Source organism: Takifugu flavidus, chromosome 6 (genome assembly GCF_003711565.1).
Source record: "Takifugu flavidus isolate HTHZ2018 chromosome 6, ASM371156v2, whole genome shotgun sequence".
NCBI lineage: Eukaryota > Metazoa > Chordata > Actinopteri > Tetraodontiformes > Tetraodontidae > Takifugu > Takifugu flavidus.
Genome location: NC_079525.1, coordinates 12,258,699 through 12,277,100, shown reverse-complemented (window position 1 = coordinate 12,277,100; position 18,402 = coordinate 12,258,699). Strand labels below are relative to the sequence as shown.

Genomic DNA, 18,402 nt, shown 5'->3' with positions numbered 1-18,402 from the left:
CCATCCATCCATCCATCCATCCATCCACCATCCATCCATCCATCCATCCATTGATCCATTTATCCATCTCCATCCATTGAACCATCCATCCATCCATGCATCCATCCATCCATCTATCCATCCCCATCCATCCATCCATCCATCCATCCATCCTCCACCCACCCATCCATCCATCCATCCATCCATTGATCCATTTATCCATCCATCCATCCATTGATCCATTTATCCATCCATCCATCCATTGATCCATCCATCCATCCATCCATCCATCATCCATCATCCATCCATCCATCCATCCACCATCCATCCATTTATTTATCCATCCATCCATCCATCCATCCATCCATCCTCCATCCATCCATCCATCCATCCATCCATCCATATCCATCCATCCATCCATCCATCCATCCATCCATCCATCCCGACACACCTTGTGTTCACAGTCGGTCTGTGATTCCCTGTGCCGTTTGGGGTCCTGCTGGCATTCAACAAGTCCCGTTACCTCGTTTCGAGGGAAGATTTCTGCTGGTGGCGCCTTTTCGGCAGAGACGGCGGCCAAAACCATAAACGCGATGGTGTGCTCCTTTCTGACTCACTTTGAGGAGCTACACAAGCGCACACCAAAGACAAATAAGGACGCGCCGCCGCCCCCTAGGGTGGAATTATACCCGCTGGCTTGCAAAAACACACGGCCTCCTGCTCCCCATCTCCACTTCTTTCCTCCTTTCTTGTCTTCGCCCAGTCAGTTGGGCGGCCATTAACCGGTATTGGTCCCAGGGGCGAGTCGTTCACGCGCTGCACGTCTGTGGGAGCATTTTCATTCAGGACGATGGCTCACCTCCTCGCCTCGCTGTGATAGCGGCGCAGCCCCGGGGAAATAAAACCAGTCGCAGCCAAATCAAATCCACGCCACGCAGGGATGGGGGGTGGCACAGATCAGCATGTTAGTGGTCTATTTAGAAAACCTCCTGTGAGGCTTCCTGAGCCAATCTGGTGGCACTTTGCTTCTTTTTAATATCGTCGCCACCTCCCCTGATTGCAGGTCAGCCAGTTCCATTAGAAAGACAGTCAAATAGGATACACATTTTCATATGGGATGTATTTACTGCCTCTGAAAATGCACCTTTAATGCTGATTAATTTAACACAAATGCTTCCCCTGCCCTCAGCTGGGGAAAACGAAAAACCTTTCCGGCAAATGTGCACTTTTCCCCTCCTTCCGGCAAAGGCAAAAGTCGCAGCACATTAGCGCTTCGCCCGGAGATAAAGGCCAGTGTGTGACGCATCCCGGCAGGTCACCGAATTCACTGACCTTTGCAGACACGGCGGCCTGTTTTTCCTCTTTATTTCAGGCGAGTGGATCAGTATCAGCGCTGCTTCGCCATAACTGAGACACATCGACCCTGATTAGAGGAATTAGCAGAGGGAGCTCGGTGCATCGCGACGATATTCGCCCTCGGTTCTGCCTCGTTAAGGACGGCCTGATCGGTGGGAAAGGACTCGCCCGCCCCTCCTCGTCGGCCGCCAGACTCTTGTTATATGGCTCCTTATCAGGCTGACACTAATGTGTCGGTAGACCTAAATTGGCTCTCCACCACGCTCCATCGCGCCGTCCTTTCTGCTGGAGACGCAGTCACTGGAAACGGTTAAACAGCAAAGAGGAGAGACAGTCACGAGCAGCTGATCCATGTCTGACTGAGAAAGTTGGGGGAGGGTGCTTCCATCTTAATATCCAAGGTCGAGGTAATAATAGTAAGGGTATAAATGTGTGCATTGCTCTTACTGGGCTTTTACTGAGGGAAAACCAGCATGACTGCTCAGTAAAAGCCGGATGTCATCAGCATCCTTCTCCTAAAGAGAGCTGCAACTGGCCTGGAAAACTGGGGAAAAGCCTGTTGCACCTGTGGTTTGATCACTTGCGATCGCTAGTCCAGACCAGCCGGCACGGCTCGACTCAGGTCTCCGTGTAAAGGAGCCATGGAAATAATCCGTTTCAGTCTGAATCAACACTGAATTATGAACAAACCCAAACCAAAACAGGCTTTGATTCATCAAAATCTCTCTCCACAGCATTTAGAATAAGGGTATAAGCACAAACGTTGCCTGAAAGCCTTCCCTCGGGGCGTAGTGGGCACATCCTGGAAGACTGAGAATAACTTTGAATCTAGAATAAAAGCCCACAGACACACTCCGCTTTACTACTTCCTTTTGTGCCAAAAGAGCTGGTTAGGACACAACCATCTGTCACCTCCTGTCCTGGAATATCACTGTTGGCTGGGCCTCCAAAGACGAACCTTTGCTTTTAATGTTTGTGCTGCATCCTCAGGGCGGAACTATCAAATGTCACGACTGATATTCCTTCTCTTTATACATCACACGCACGCTCAACGAGTGTCCGGTGTCCTCCGCTTGCATCAGAGTTGGGGAATATGTTGAATCACGTCAGTGACTTATACGACAGTGCTAACATTTCTGAGTAACGGGACGGCGTTTAAATTTAAAGGAATCATCCATATAAGACAAATTTCTGGGTAAAAGTTGGCTGACCTGCGTCTGAGTGACCTGACCTGTTGTTTCATGGGATGCAGAGGGGTCCTTTCGATCCTTTAACGGGCACTTCTGATTGGGTGGAGGGTTTTACACTGTAGGGGGGAACTCTGTCGCCAACAGTCCTCCTGGACCGCAGGGGGATCGGGAGGCAGCGTCCGCCCGTCACAGGTCCATCGGCGAGTCCCCAACCAGACGCAGTCCCCCTGGACTCTGAGGTGTGCCCACCTGCAGTGCCAGCTGCACCCAATTGTGCTCAACACCACCCCCTGCAGGCCAAAGACAGACACAAACCAGAAATCCCAACACTCAAGCATTATTTTCCACTTCTAACTAAAGGTTGTTTGTCCCAGTCAGCAAAATGTCACCGTGCGCGTGCACGTGGAGGGGTCAGCTTGTGACTCCTGTACAGAAACGCTGGCTGTGACAGACCTTGTCTGCCTGTACGGGGCCCCGGGCTCTAAATCATGCTCAGGTTAGTTTGGCTTCATATATGCCAAATGGCCTTGTCTGGACATAGCACACACACACACACACACACACACACACACACCTTCACACAAGCGGTTTGTTTTGACAGTGAGCAGCTCTCTGAGTTTGCCTTCGCGCGAGCATACCAAGGGGAAAAAAGCCCGCAGAGGCAACTGACACTACACCGATACACTGCACGACGGATCAGAGGCCATTTATAGATGACAAGCCTGTGAAAATGTCCTCCAGGAGATAAAACACACACCCAGATTCACTGTGGGCAGCGGAATCTCCTGGCAGAGCACCGCTAGCTTCCACAGAAGCAGATCCACAGCAGAGCCTTTAGGAGGGTCAACTGGCTAATATGTAAATACTGTTTATATTTCAAATAAACAGCCACTGCTCCCACTTGTAGATCCTGAGTCAGCATCCAGGCACCCCCCCCACATCTGCTGGGGATGCCGTTCACCACGGGGACTGCAGCCGTGGAGATGGGAATTTCCTGCTTCCCAGTCGTGCTCTGCAGCCTAGAGGAGAACAAGGAACGACTGGAGCTTTGGTAGGTTTGTGCAGCCCTGAAGTCCTGAAACCCTTTTATTAATTCATGTCAAATTCTTCACCTGTGAGTGAGTCCTACAGTCACCTTAAATGCGTCCTGGTATCTGTTCAGACATCACTTTTTTTTATCCTCTGATCTTTCTCGCGTGGTAGCTAAGTTCGTGTCTCTTGTCCTCCTCCAGCACATCTTTGGAAGGTGAACTGTCCAATATTACGCGCTCATATCAGCTTTATTGTCAGTAAAAGTTCAATGATGTGCTCATTAAACTTGCTTGTTAGCCTTGAGTCTGCAGCTCTTCCTGAATTCCACACGTCTTCTCCTCTTTCCGGGGAGCAAAGGATGTCCTTCATGCTACAGCTCCTGTGATCATCTCTCCTTGGAGCAGGTTGCTCAGGTAACAGCGATTGATTATAATCCTCTTTTCTTTTCTTTTTTTACCTTTTTGGCACATTTTCTTTTAATTTGTTTTTGTTAAAAGGTTGATGTCAGCATCACCTTTCCAGGACTCCCAGTGTGTGTGTGTGTGTGTTCAACACACAGGAGAAATGAAACAATCTCCAGTCTAATGAAAATGCAAATTGTCTTTTTCAGGTCAAGCAGCTCTGACAATCAGCCTCGCAATTCTCCACCGGCGTTAAAGCTCACACAGACGAGCCCGCGGTTGCCGGGGCGATTATTCCAGCACCGGGCCGTTTCCCCTAATTCATCACCGACGGCTCAATCAGATTCCCGCTCATTTCTTTCCCTGGTGTCGCCGCTGATTTGGGTCGTTACTCGCTGTTGTGTCTAATTTGCTTCGCCCTTCTTTCGCCTGTCGCCCTGATCTCTGTGTCCAACGCGGGGGGAGATTTTGGTCATTGAAAAATAATTGGATGTGACGAAGAGTGGAGCTGTTGAATGGAATGACGGACGGCCCGGGCTTTTCCATTACAGGTGTGCGTGTGCGTGTCTTAAGCCAAGCAATCTTTGTTTAGGGGGCTGAATGTCATGGGTTCAAAATGTTCGTACCTCTATATTAAAGATGGCCAGCATGGCAGAAAAGGGTTTAGATAACCGGCTCAAGGCGGCACTTCTATTCTCTTCTGTTTAACGGCCACGAAAAACAGCAGATTTATCTTCATTACCATTTATCTGCGGGATGTATTTATTTCTTCAGAAATAAAAGCGTCTTTCCAAACTGAGGTAGTAGATTAAGTGAGATGGCTGGAGGGGAAACCCTTATCGCACCTAAGACGCCTTGTTTGGTTCTATTGTGCTTCATCAAATTCTTGGGATTTCCTTCTCTGTCCTCTACAATCTCTGGTTATCTCATTTGAAGTGCTGGTCCTTTTAATTCCTATTTACGGAGATAACAGCGCATGGAAATCAAAAATGCGTGACACGAGCCTGTGGGTTTCAAGCAAAACTAATTGGTCTTTTGTAAGGTGAACACGACCTAATGATGTGATGTCATTTATATTGGACCTTAATGTGATCTTTGTTTTTAAATGGGAGCGATAAATAACCACCTGCCCCTTGGGACTGTATTCAGCTGAAACACTTGATCAACATCTTTCTGTTGCTGACAGAGGACATTCTTCTGGCTATTATCTGTGGATCTGCTCCCACCTGTGCTGTTGCGTTATCGTGCTGGTCGATACTGCCGGTATTGATAAGCTTCGTAGCGGCTCAGACATTGACGATTGACTGTTAACTAATTCACCAGCAGACCATATAGCCAACATGAAAAGGAGCATAGAGTCTGCTCTTAAAGCTTCAACCAGCTCCAGATTGCTTTTTAAACTGCATTGGTCAGAACGTGTGAGTGTTTATACTACATGGGACCTCCATGTACATGTTACTGAACACACACAGACACACACACGCACACACGAGGTGTGAAAACCCTATTGTCCAATGGATTCGTGCCCACCGCTCTTTCATCAACATGGGCGGTGGACTGTCACTCAAATCCACACGCACCGGTGCGAGTGAAGCAAGAAGGGAGTCTGAGAATTCACTGTCATCTCCAGTCAGGTCCTGCGCCCATCGCTGCTTCAGTTTATGCTCCAATGCTCTGCTGAACACCGAGTCTGATAATCTGTGCCAGGACTGGCTGCAAATCTTTTAACTAAACAAGACTCCCACTAGGTGTTCTTGCCCATTTCTGCAACACAATTCTCTCAGTATATTTCAACCCGAATACATTGTTTACGTTATTATAATTATCATGATTACAACTACGTGAATTAAGTCATATTTTACCCAGCTGCTGTACCTTTACTTGTCGCTGGGAGGCGCTTGTTTCACCCTTCCATAATTAGCTGTCCGTGGTGCTGAAATTATCACCTGGGCTTCAGGCGCATGAGCAGTGTTTCCCTCTCTTCTCGCTGCAGAAACAGCAACAGTCAAACTTTAAAAAGCAAATTATTCAAGAGATTTTGGTCACTAACAACTGTGAGCTTTCATTGAGGGATTAAATCGGTCCTTGTCACTGTTTTCTTCTTCACTGTACATAATTTCTTTTGTAGTATTCTCTCAATTATGATGATGATGATGATGATGCTGATGATGCTAATGATGATGATGATGATGATGATGATGATGATGATGATGATGCCTTTGCCGTACAGAAAGCGGCTGGCATTCATTTCGTCAACGAGTGTCAAATCACCGAGATTGATGGCAGCTAAACTGGAAACGGTCTGAATTCGCTACAAAAATAAGATGCCAATAGTTTCAATAACGTGGTTTTCGTAAGTGAGTTTAGCTAACTAAATCAGCCAGGGAACATTGTATATTTAAAAAAAATCACACTGTCTGGCTTGGTCATTGTAAACACTAATATCCGTGGTAATTATCTCCGTATTGATTTTATTTTGAAATTTACTACCGGATGTTAGCTACTTTACTTTGACTAGCTTAGTTGCTAGACCTGAACGACCACGAGACGCGGTCGTCAAATTGTCCCAATCGCGTTTGCTTGTTGGTGTAGTTGAATGGGCCCGCACCTTCTCTACCGGTTTAAGAGATTTAAAATGTTTTTACCAGCATGCGGGAAAGCAACAACGCCTTTCTTTGGGAGGGAAAGAGACAACTTCAGAATTTTGGACTAAAGACTAATGATCGCCACCACCCGCAGCCACTTGAGCTCATGATCCGAGTGTTTGTCTGAGGATGGAATAACGCACTAAACCGCGTTTCCTGAGACATCAGCCCGGACACCCTGAATAAAAGTTGGTCTCCTTTTATCCCCGGGATGCGCGTCCGTGCGTCATAACCCAGTGGCGCGGCGCCGTGCACCGCTGTCGGACGGGACGCGGTGAACATGTTTGGCCGCCCGAAGTTCCGTGATGGGAGGTTAGCAACGATGTCAGCGGTCGCTGCTTCTGGAAAATGATCATTGGCGACGCCGACGGTAAAACAATGGCCAGAAGAAGTCTGTTAACGTTCAAGCCTTTCAGGTAAGAGACAACCCCCCCCCCCCGAACACGCGCTGCGCGTGCACGACAACCCACGATATCTGTGCTTTTGGGTGCTTTTTTTTGTTTGTTTTTTAACGCCGCGAGTTGTCAAACAGGGGGCTCGTGCTTGCGCGAACGCGCACACGCCCTGAAAAACGATGCACCCAGCGCAGACGCGCACGCATAAACGAGCAGCGCAGCTGTAAAGCAGGAAAAATGCTCGCAGCTGCGGCGCCAACTTAAGTTTCCTGCTGCGCGGCGTCACCGTGGCTGCCGGGTCGGGTCATTTCCCAGCTGAGGTTTGTAGAAGCATAAATGATTCCTGCAAATTCATAAATTAAATAAATGATTCCTGCCAATTCATTGACTCGGAACCTCCAGCGTCTGCTGCAGCAACAGGGACACTTAACTCCCGCTTCAGATCGCTGAATGTGCTCAAGATTCCTGGGAGCAACGTTGCAGAAGCAGCTTTAAAAAACTACTCGATCCAGTATCTGCAGTAGGTTCACACCATATTTATCTTTATTATTTCAGAATAATCACAGGTTGGTCCTCATTAAATGACGGCTCGGGTCCTTATGCGAGACGTTAAAGTGGGATATTCTCCTTGCTTGGATGTGGTTGGTGTTGATTTTCCAAATCGTTGCCAAGGGCAGCAGAATCCAAACAGTTTGAAAGTGTTTAAGTGAGTCAGAAAAAGTCTCTTCCACGCCTGACGGAACCCCTCTTGCTTCAAAACCACCCACCTTCGGGCTAAATCAGATAAGTCTGTATGTTTAAGGAAGCCAATTAGCTGATAGCAGAACCGTCCTTCTGATCCAATTATACAGTGCAAAACATTTACTTTAAGCCTGTTAATTAAAGACTCTTCAGGCAGGTCCAAAGCCTAATCCCCTCATGTCACACACGGAACGCCATTTAAAGAGAGAGAAACAAGTGTGTGAACACACACACACACACACACACACCCACACACACACACACACACACACACACACACACACACACACACACACTCACACTGTATGGTGCATTAATCTTTTTATCGAGTGAGATTATGCAGATTAGATAACTTCATGGTTACAGATTTTCCATTTCTGCCGACTATAGTAGCAGCCTCTCTTTTCTCTGATGAAAGATATGAAGGAGGAAGCTTTCCTCTGCTCTTCTGTGCAGCACCAACCGCTCCCAGCTTGAAGACCGCTGCACTGCTCCCGTTCTTGACACCATGGATCCCTCCGGATCAACATGTCGCTGTCTTGAAGTCCTCGGCTGCTACAATTAAATCTGCAATGTGCCTGGAACAGATGGGGGCAATATTCCGATGGATCGGGGCTGAAGTAACGAGAGCTGTCAGTGTAGGAGCGTGATGATGGTTGATGGGGATTGGAGAAGTTCAGTCTGGACGCCATGAGCTTGTATGCGTATGACCCCCTCCCCCCCCCACACACACACACACTTAATTACACACTTAATCACAACACACATTGAAGTCAAAAAACTAAATCACTAAAGAAATTCCAAATTCTGGCACTAACTACCCCCCAAAATCAGCTAATTTCAGTTTGTGAGGAACTCTTTTCAGTGTAACATTGCAGTTGATGTCATCAGTCGACCGCTCTCGGGATGGCCAGGAACCTCAGGGAGATCCGGGGCCACGGATCGCCACGGCGACGCTGTCCTTGAAAGCTAAACGGCTCCAAATCGGGAAAAGACACATGGGCTGCGTCCCGGAGCAGGGTCGCCCTGGGATGGTGCCAAACCACCGCGGCTCTATACTAAACGGATTATTCAACATCATTGTGATCCCTGTGGGTCAATCAGTTCTCTTCAGCAAATGTTAGTTTAAGCGGCCGTTGATAGGAGCTCGTTTATTATGTCCTCATAAATACTGAGAGCTTTTTCTTTTTCTTTTTTCCCTTTGCGTGACCAGCTCTACATATGTTAGTCTTCCAGGAAGTGCTGTCAGGGTTCAGGCCGCCCCGATGTTAAAGCAAACAGCTTTTCCCTCCTGCTGAAGTGAGTGATGAATAATTCATTCGGTTGTTATGTCCAGATCCCGGCTGCCACCTTCGGGTGCGGGAGTTAAAGGTTCGGGGCAAGCCTGGAACTAGGAAGCGTGAATGAAAAATGCCCTGTTTCCCATTTTAAAAATGCCAGGATGACAATATTTAGAGGGATGTGGTGTCTGTCTCAGCCCCCTTCTGTCATACCGATCTGCCGGTGTCACTCTGTCTCCCGGGCCGGGCCGGGCTGAGCCGAGCCGACCCGCGGACACGTTTGCCGCCCTGGGTGCAGAAGAAGCCTTGTCATCATTTGATAACCTCTGAGCTGTGGCGTCGCTGCAGAGATGAGCTTAACCGGGAGCAGATTTTCCGCTCGAAAACTGCAAGTCTTTCATGTCAAAGATCTGAGCCCGCCGTCGTGCACGCTCCCGTCTCCAGTTCCGGGAGGTCTCATGTCGGTCAGGAAAGAATTTGTCTTATCAGATATTAAATATTGATTCAAACATTTGAGCGAGGGAAGCGTTTGATTTCCACTGATGTAAATGGGTTGTGGATCAGGAGGAAGCGGCTCCTTCTGTCCTTGGATGGAGCCAACTTTGTGCCCTTAATCAAGCTCTGGCTGGAGCCGCACCAGTCTGAGGGCCCATTTATCTTTGCCATCTGTTGTCACGCTCCTGTTGTCGCTGTAAATGACACATACTCGTGCCGGCCCCTGTCCTCTTCTTCTCTTTATTGATTTTTGCCTTTGATGTGGCATTAAAAATCACATCGGCTTTAGGAATGGCTCTTTCTCGACCAGCGTCTTCCGTCCTCTCTTTCCGTAATCATTCTCACTTCTTTGGGTCACTCTGTCCTGAACGTCTCCCGTCCATCTGACAGCAGTCGCTTTATTTCCTGCCTCCCCGCTCTGCTTTCATCTTCACTCCCTGCCACCTGCTTTTGCCCAATTCCCAGATCATTTCCTAAAATATCTCTTTATCTCCATTCCAGATGAAATCCGTCTACCTGCCTAACCCTCCCTTTCCCTCTGTTCCCTCTCTCCTCCCTCTGTGTTGCAGGATATTCGTGGTGGGAATAGGCTTCTTCAGCCTCTGCTTTCTAATGACGTCTCTGGGGGGACAGTTCTCAGCCAAGAGACTTGGGGACTCCCCCTTCACCATCCGTACAGAAGGTATGTTTTCCCGCACACTCGCCAAACTCCCACTGCAATTTCCTCCCTCTTCAGTCAATTTTACCCGCTGTCGTCGTTAGCCTTAAAACCCAAAGCTCATTTTCTCCCACTTGAAGTCGAGCGATGAAAGCTAAATCAGCGGGCCGAGGAGAAGAGGATTTATGAAGCGGTTGGGATGTGAGGCCACGATGCAGCTCGGAGGCTATCGGGATGGTCTGATCAATGGCGGTCCAGCTTATACTGTCACTTCCGGGCGTCGTGCGTTGATGGAAAGCTTTATTTTCTCTTAGGGTCAAACATTCTGCTCGCATGTTGGTGTGATATATGGGAATACTCGCAGGCATGACGGCCGGTGGCTGACAACGTGGCACAGACCTCCACAGAAGAATTAAGCAGCAGAATGTTGAGGGACGGTACCCTTTCTGGGCCCTCTTAATATTTGTTCAGACAGCAGCAAATCAGATTTGTTTTCTGGCAGATAGCCACAAAGCAAAAGGAAGATGATGTGAAATATGGATAAAAGCTCGAGATACTCCCACCACTATTTCATCTGACTGCGTCAGCTTCAGCTTCCCAGGCTCCGGATGATCCGAGATCACTTTGCACGTGGTTAAAGGGGCAGCTTGAAATCCAATTTAGGTGAGGAGGCCATTCAGACCTTCAAAAGGTCTTTGAGAAAATTAATTTTTTCAAAGACCTCAAATACAGTATCAGAATCAGTGTGTTTTTGCTTTGTTTTTGGTGTTTTTATTTATTTTAATCTCCAGCTACACCTTGAAATCAATCTGGCCATTGAAACCGGTTCCAGGCTGATCCGACGTAGAACATTTGTTGTACCCACGAGCTGGAAAAATCCAAGCCGTGAATGAATGTTCCAACTCTTCTTGCGGTAGTTTGCGTTGGCGGGTGAGCCGAGTTCAGAAGGGTAATGGTGGCCGCCGGCAAAAGCCGTTTTCTCTGACAAAGACCACGGCTGACCGGCAGAGTCAGGAAGGCTTGAACGGGGATTGGATCACCTGAGAGAGACGAAAATAAAAAAAAGGGGCTTGTGATGCTTCACGCCAGTCTCCCACAACATGAAAACTGCTGGCAGGAGAAGGGAAATAACTGTGTTCCTGTTCCAGAATTCTGTTCCGTCAGAGTTCAGGGTGAAAATTCCATGAAAATGGGATTTGATGAGCACATGGGCGCATAAATAACGACCAGCGAAGCTCTGTATCCCTGCACACTGGCGGTTGTTAGGGTGTTGCAGTCGCGCCAGCTGAACCCCCCGTTTCACCGGTGAAATGCCACAAACGCCTCGGCTGACTGATGATACAGTATAGCGCGACCCTGATGAAGGCTGACTGCCAGCGGCAGGGTAGGGAATGAAAAAAGGCACTCCATTATAATCTCCTGCTCGGCACGGTGCCAAGAGTGAGAGTCAAAGGTCATTTTGTGAAGGCCAGCCACTTCTAATCACCGCTCCAGTTAAAAATAAGACGACCGCTCGGCGCTGGGAGAGGTGCCTCCACGCCGAAGCGTGCGCAGGAGCAACCGAACGACGGCGGGAGTGGGTTAAGGGCGCGGTACGTCAGCTCTCGGGGGAATATGGGATGTTTGCTGTAGTCTGACGGTCCGGAAGATGAACCATGGAAACAAAGCGATAAATATCAATGAGAATAAATAACTGCTGCGGCATCAGAGCTGGCTGAGGGAGCAAGAGGCAGATAATTGATGTTTCCAGCGCGAGTCATCGGGAGCGAGCGCACAAACGTTCTACAACCACATGTGGATGCACGTGCACTAGAGGTAAGATCGGGCCTAAAAAATCCAGCCCGACCCGACCCAGGCCCGCGGGCATTAAAGCCCGACCCAGCCCAAGCCCGACCAATTTACTTGATTTGCAGGCCCGAGCCCGAAGCAAACCCGAAATTTAAATTTATCCCATAGTATTTTGGGCAGAAAAAACGCAAGATCTTTTAAGGTTAAAATAATCTACATATTTTTATGATCATGATAAATGAATGGAACACAGAATAAGAGGCCAGACAAAGAGAGTGAAAGAGAAATCTTGATGCGCACTCGCTTAATTACGCGGAGAAATACTGCAGCCCACTTCCTGTTTAGTAGTAGTTATATAGCAATTACCTTACAGCGCCTTCTCTGTTTTATCCAAATTATTTATTTATAATAAGTATTCCTTAGTTTAGTATCCACACATCGTTTTAGTGTATATTTTTATAAACAAATATTTATTAAAAAAAAGTCAGCGAGAGAGAAGCCCGGCCCGACCCGACCCGAACGTAATGATTGACATTTTACGCATTTTAAGCCCGACCCGAATTTCGGGTTGGGTCGGGCTTGGACTCGGGCTCGGTCTTAAGATCTTACCTCTAACGTGCACGCCCCCCCCAACTTGTCTACTGTGTGTCTGAAGCGTGTCCTTTTTTGGATTGTGTATGCCTGTGCTACACGAGGTTTCTGATGACTGGGAATGGAACAGAGGCTGATCCATCTGGGTCCTCCAAGAACAACAGGCCTGTTCACGAAACCCCCACGTGCACGGCAAGACGCACGCACGGGAAAAACCACGACGCTGTGTCATTATGCAGACGACTACTTGTTGTGAGTGGCACAATGCAAGAACCAAGGAAAACCAGGGCGACCCTTAGTTGACGCGCCGCCGATGACCCTTGACCTCGCCGCCACGGCGGCCGACGGCCCGGGTATCCAGAAGAACGCCGTGTCATCTTCGGAAGCCTCATTGCAGCCAGGGACCACGCATCCGGTGGGGGGGGGCCCCGGAGGATAAATAATTTTGACATAAAGGTCGAGCCATGGAGATTCTAATTAAGATTTTTAGTACCGCCGGCTCTTTTTGATGGTTAAAGCTAGAGTCACCGGGCCGATCTTTGCTCTGAGATAGGGGACACTTGACGCACCAAAGTCGAATTACTCAGAACCGTCTCTAATTATGTCCCGCTAGCAGATAAATCGGTCTGTCGCGGTGGACCTTCACCATTTCAACCTTGTGAGAGTGTGTTCCTTGGCTCGTAGTGCTGATTGCTACAGTTTGGGCTCTGCCAAGCCATGATTTCTCTGTTCTGGCCCAGGCTGGTCACAGCAAGCGTTTGATTCCCTCCTCTTAAAACCAGTCTCTCAGTGGAAGCCAGCTATGCTAACGAGCGCTGCTGGGAGGTTCGCGTGACATCTGATTTACAACTGCACGGACATCATAACACAACAGTAATTCTCTGATCTTTATGGTGTTGTTTTTGTTTTAAATTAGCATTTTTCTATGGATTTTTTTATTTTAATCATCAGGGACAACGAGGCAACTCGAGCAAATGTTGACAAGAGGCTCTTCTCTATATTACCCGTCCATTTCTTTGTATTTCCGATGTTTTATTTGCACATCACAGCCACATTTGTGGAGGGCTTTGTCACCAGACGGGAGGATGCTCTCTCTGATAACAGTTGTTTAGGTATTAGCTGATTGTCACTGTGCCGCCTCTTGCTTCAATGGATTATCAGGCTCCACTGGAGGATCAGCACGATGGTTTGTCTCCGAAATCCTCGTCTCTCCTCAGCGGCTCACAAACTCATCAAGAGCCGTGAGCGGGGGGGATGAAGAGGTGGAGGAAGACGGAGGTAGGGAAAGAGGGACTGTATCGTCTTTTCCTCCCTCTTCTCCTTTTTCCAGCTGGTTTTGGATTTGGGATGGTCCAACAGCGGATTTCTCCAGACTTGTGTGAACATTTCAGTTCTAAACCTTCGCGGATAGTTTCCTTTTCTGTGCTCCCCACTAATGAGGAAGCTCTTCCCACGTTCTCTGCTGTCGTGTCCGTCCTTTCCTTGGACGGACATGGTGACCTGCTTCACTTGGTGTACTTTTTCAAAGTATTCACAGCCTGGGGTGAAAACTGTCCCTCTCCTCCTTTGTCAGCCTTTTGTCTCTCTCTTGTGTGTATGTATGTGTGTGTGTGTGTGTGTGTGTGTGTGTGTGTGTGTGTGTGTGTGTGTGTGTGTGTGTGTGTGTGCACCCTCGTTCCCTTCTCTCCTCGTCTGCCGGCTGTGAGCGGTGATGCTCGTGTCTTCGGTGGCGTGTCAGGATGCATTCTGCTGTTGGACGTCTTCACCATTTCTAGGCATAAAGCATAAAATAATTTCTAGGCATGTTTGGGGGCTGTTGCTCAGGAGGGAATTTCCTTATTCCAATATCATTTTATGTGATATCGCTGCAGTTTAAAATCAATATTAGTCATATTTCCCAAATGGATCATCATAATCATCATCACACTTGGGGCATTTAAATACACTTCAGCAGGATGTCAGGATAAATTGCAGTACAAAATTATATTTGCGTGTCAATGATATTAATGTACAGTAGTTGGCTAATTAGATTCATTATTAATATACTGGTATGTAAAAGGCTGCGCTGTAGTAACGCCTCACATCGTGATTGTGGGATGTTGGTGTTTGTGGCCTTTCCTGCTGCTCGTCTTCGCCCAGCTCTGAATAATGAACCCACCATGGCGTCACAGGGCGCCGTTGCTCAAAGACATTAATCACTGGCGGTTATCCAACTCGAGCCGGCTCAACTCAACAGCGGCGCTTGTTCTCTGCTGTTCGTGTTACCTGCTTTAGCCTCGCGCCTCCATGTGCAGCAAATTAGGAACTTATTGTCCGAAATAGAACTGGGAGTGAGAGTAAATCACCAGCTGCACTAATAATAATAATAATAAATATTCTCTTTGGAGAACGAGCTTGATTGCTAATGCCCAGCTCAACAGGATGAATGTGGCAATTTCCAAAGCAACACACGCTAACAAGGAAGCCTTTCCGGTTTGTTCCGGTGATGTTGACTGGTGTTACTGGTCCTATCCAATCACACTTTCTTCATATTTTGTTATAATAGTTGTTCAGTTGCTCCTCCCCCCCTCAGAAGAGATCCTCAGTTCTCCAATAGATTAGAAACTCTTTATTTGGGTCTTCTTTTTAGAGCCTTGCACCAATAATATTAGGTGATATTAGGTGGAAAAATGTGAGGACTGCACTGTTTTCAGTTGTATTTGGTTTCTCCAGGGCTAATGAAGTCGTAAAAGCACCCCGTCTTCTATTGCAGCCCTTCCTCTCTCTGTCTCTGCACCCTCATTTCTGCTCCTCTGAGAAGAATATATTAAGTTTTTGGTGGGAGACTGAATAATTATATGGTAGCGTTGGGTTTTCCCCCCTCACCTCTGCTTACCTTCCTTTCCCCACTCACTCTCGTCTGATATTGAAGATCGTCGATCAGGATTTCCTCGCGTTAAATGCCGACTGCTGCATTTGCTGCATTGCGGAGGGCTTCGGTTACTTTACACAAACTGGCTAATGGAGGGACGACCGAACGGACGCGCAGCTCTTTGCACGATGGCATCGCTCACCTGCACCTATCCTCACCTTTTGGCATTTCCCAACCACCTGCTGTAAAGTTCCAATCCCTTGCTAACATTTAGGTGCTCCTGGTGTGGTAAAAAGATCAAACCCAAGCTCAAGCTAGTGCCACCAGCAGTGGTTTGAGCATTGGAACAGAATATTCTATTCACTGTTTCGGGAGTATTTTGCATTGCAATGCCTGTGAGGGTTCTGGAGCTATTTCAGGAAATGCTGCAAGGAGGAAGTGACATGTCTCTCAGGGCAGAGGGGATGCGGTATAGATCGACAGATAAGGAGAAAAGAAAGGAGACAGGGTTCTTTCTAAAAGCAATTTGTCCGTTGCTCTATTGTTAAAATGTTTCGCTGGCGTTCGAATGGTGGGAATTGAGTTGTTTGTCAGCTGCGCGGCGCATCATCCGTCCAAGAACAGATGCATATTAGCGGTTTCGTGAGCGGCTTCCACGACCACACGCACAAACACGTCTTCTGGTGCACATGCAGCCTCTGGATTTATAGCAGTTCCTCTTCTGCTCCACAGCAAATGTAAAAAAACAACAGTTATCACCAGCACTGTTTATAAAATGACAGTAAAATCACAAGATTAATGTCCCCGGTTTGCCTCTGGTGAACAGGAAGGACGCTGATTTTTGATATTAATGTTGCCTTTTTGTGTATTTGTTCATTAAAGTGATCAAAAATGTACTTTTGATGGCATCAAGCAAACGCATTAATATATATCGATATATAAAGTGCAGATTCCCGTCCGGTTCCTAAAGCTGCGCGATGTAAAGCTTTTCTCTGCCTTCCTGTCCAACGTGCACGCGCGCTTGTTTTGTGCATCCATCTCGGCTCTCGCAGCACGGGTTGACTTGACCTCTGTCGATGGAAGGGGTCGTCTCTAAATGAGAGCAAGAACCAATTTTCTGAGAAATGTGCACCAGCAATTTGTCACCTCCAGACCTGTTATTATTATAGCGAACTTGCTGGGAGGGCTGGATCGTGACCGCGGACAGAAATATCACGCCGAGGCCTCCTGCGGCGCGCAGCTCTCACAAGCTTCTTCACTTATTTTGTGCTTCATCCTGTCCGCATCATTCCCTTTTGAATTTTAACGCGCAATATACATACAGAATATATATAAGCTCTATTTCCTGGCACCGCTGCCACGCAGTCGATAGAAATTATGGTCATCTGTTGTATTTGTCACCATCTGCCGCGCACGCTCGCCAGAGAGGAAAGCGTTCCTTTGCTCGCGATAATGATGTGACACCAGAAATCACAGCGGTTGTGTTAATATTAGCAGTGCGCACACATCTGTCAGCACTGAGAGACTCACAAAGCTGGCTACCAGTGAAAGACACCATTACACCAGCTCCCTGTTCTATATTCATCATTTGTATTAGCATCCGATAATGGTTTAAACCCAGGAGAGGTAGAGTAAACACGGAAAATAAAGGATGAATTATGCATATAAAGCTACAACTCTTATTGTTTATAACAGGTCAACTTAATTTCATATATTCTAAACAGGATTCTGTTGAATACAGGAGTTTAATGTGAATTTATTGGGTGGCTTCATCCAGTGTTTTTTCTTGCAGACTTGACTGACAGCAATGCAATGTAATTGCAAAGAAATGCGTTTATTGAAGGCTTTGTCTCTATGCATATATTTATTTTTCTAATTATGAGACAATATGGCCCATATTTGACTTGCATGGACGGCACCTAAATGCAATAATGGATGGAAAACCTTCAAGAGTCTCTGAGAAGCTTATTTATTAGACAGGAATTCAAGAAATGACCACATGAGATTTGAAAAAACAAGTATTTTACACGTTGATCTTAACGGGTCGAGTTAAAGTAAAAAAAGAAAAAGAAAGAAATCAACATTAAAATGGTTTCTTCCATTTGGACCTTATTAGTTGGGTCTGTGTGAAGGATAACGATGCTCCTGCCTTTAAGCTAAATGCTCAGACTGCTGTCTGCAGCAGGACAAATCAATACTATCACACCATTACCTGATCAATGGCTGTAACCGCTGTCATTGACCAGGCGCCATTTGTTGCAGCTAAGTAACCGGTGATGTTGTTGTCGTCGTCCAAATGTTCTTTTTCTGTAGTGCTCTTCAGTAGCTTGGCGAATTACTCGCTCCTACCATCTTCTCTCAGAAGAAAATCTCGCCAGCCGAGTGTTCCCGAGCCTTCTCCCTTCAATCGATGCCGTCCCTCTTTCTAGGTCCACCTTTCAATTAACTTGCCGCCTCATCTTGAACTCCACCCTGATAAAACAGAACAAATCCACGAGCAGCAACAAGTGTGCAGCGGAAACATGCGGCGCCATTTTAATCGTTACCTTTTCAGTGTAAATACAGCTCTCTGGGTCCAACTAGCTGCTGAAATATGACTCATTTAAGCTACATTATAAGATGGATGCACAACGCCATCGCGGACGACTCACATTTCCCAAGGACAAACAACCTCCAAGTGTCCCCGTCTAGCTAGCATCGTCAATATTTCAAACGAGGTCTTCCACGACGCCGGGACTGGATAATTGCTAAGCCGTTTGTTGGGATTTAATGTGTCGTTTTCACGCACTCTTGTGATGGTTTTTTGTTTCGTGCAACGGTGGGACCGCGGCGGTCCACTCGCCCCCTGCTGGGCCGCTTCTCCTAAACGCTCCCTCGTCTCCAAGTGCGACACTGTCAGCGGGACGTCGGCCCGGCGTCGGCTTTCGCAGAATGAAACGGAAACGCGCGTCCGAGGCAGCCGAACGATAATGCAATTAGGCAGGGCTGCAAACGGAGGGT

At 47.5% G+C, this 18,402-nt stretch overlaps 1 protein-coding gene and 1 long non-coding RNA gene across 5 annotated transcripts in view; both read left to right on the top strand.

The window, feature by feature from the left end:
• The first annotated feature begins 3,448 nt into the window (after positions 1-3,448).
• On the top strand, positions 3,449-4,757 carry LOC130527623 (uncharacterized). Its single transcript, XR_008951083.1, has 2 exons — positions 3,449-3,970; positions 4,168-4,757. It is a non-coding gene; the product is annotated as an uncharacterized LOC130527623 (long non-coding RNA).
• A 1,734-nt stretch (positions 4,758-6,491) lies between these two features.
• LOC130527608 (alpha-1,6-mannosylglycoprotein 6-beta-N-acetylglucosaminyltransferase B-like) overlaps positions 6,492-18,402 on the top strand; it is a 46,912-nt gene continuing 35,001 nt past the window's right edge. For 2 of the 4 annotated variants that reach the window (XM_057036268.1, XM_057036265.1), the window contains exons 1-2: positions 6,492-7,019; positions 10,084-10,196. In XM_057036268.1, the coding sequence (XP_056892248.1) occupies positions 6,952-7,019; positions 10,084-10,196 (181 nt within the window). In that variant the 5' untranslated portion in view covers positions 6,492-6,951. Of the gene's footprint in view, positions 7,020-8,195; positions 8,438-8,952; positions 9,039-10,083; positions 10,197-18,402 lie in introns of those variants that run through there. The other 2 variants (XM_057036266.1, XM_057036267.1) reach the window with 2 other exon arrangements.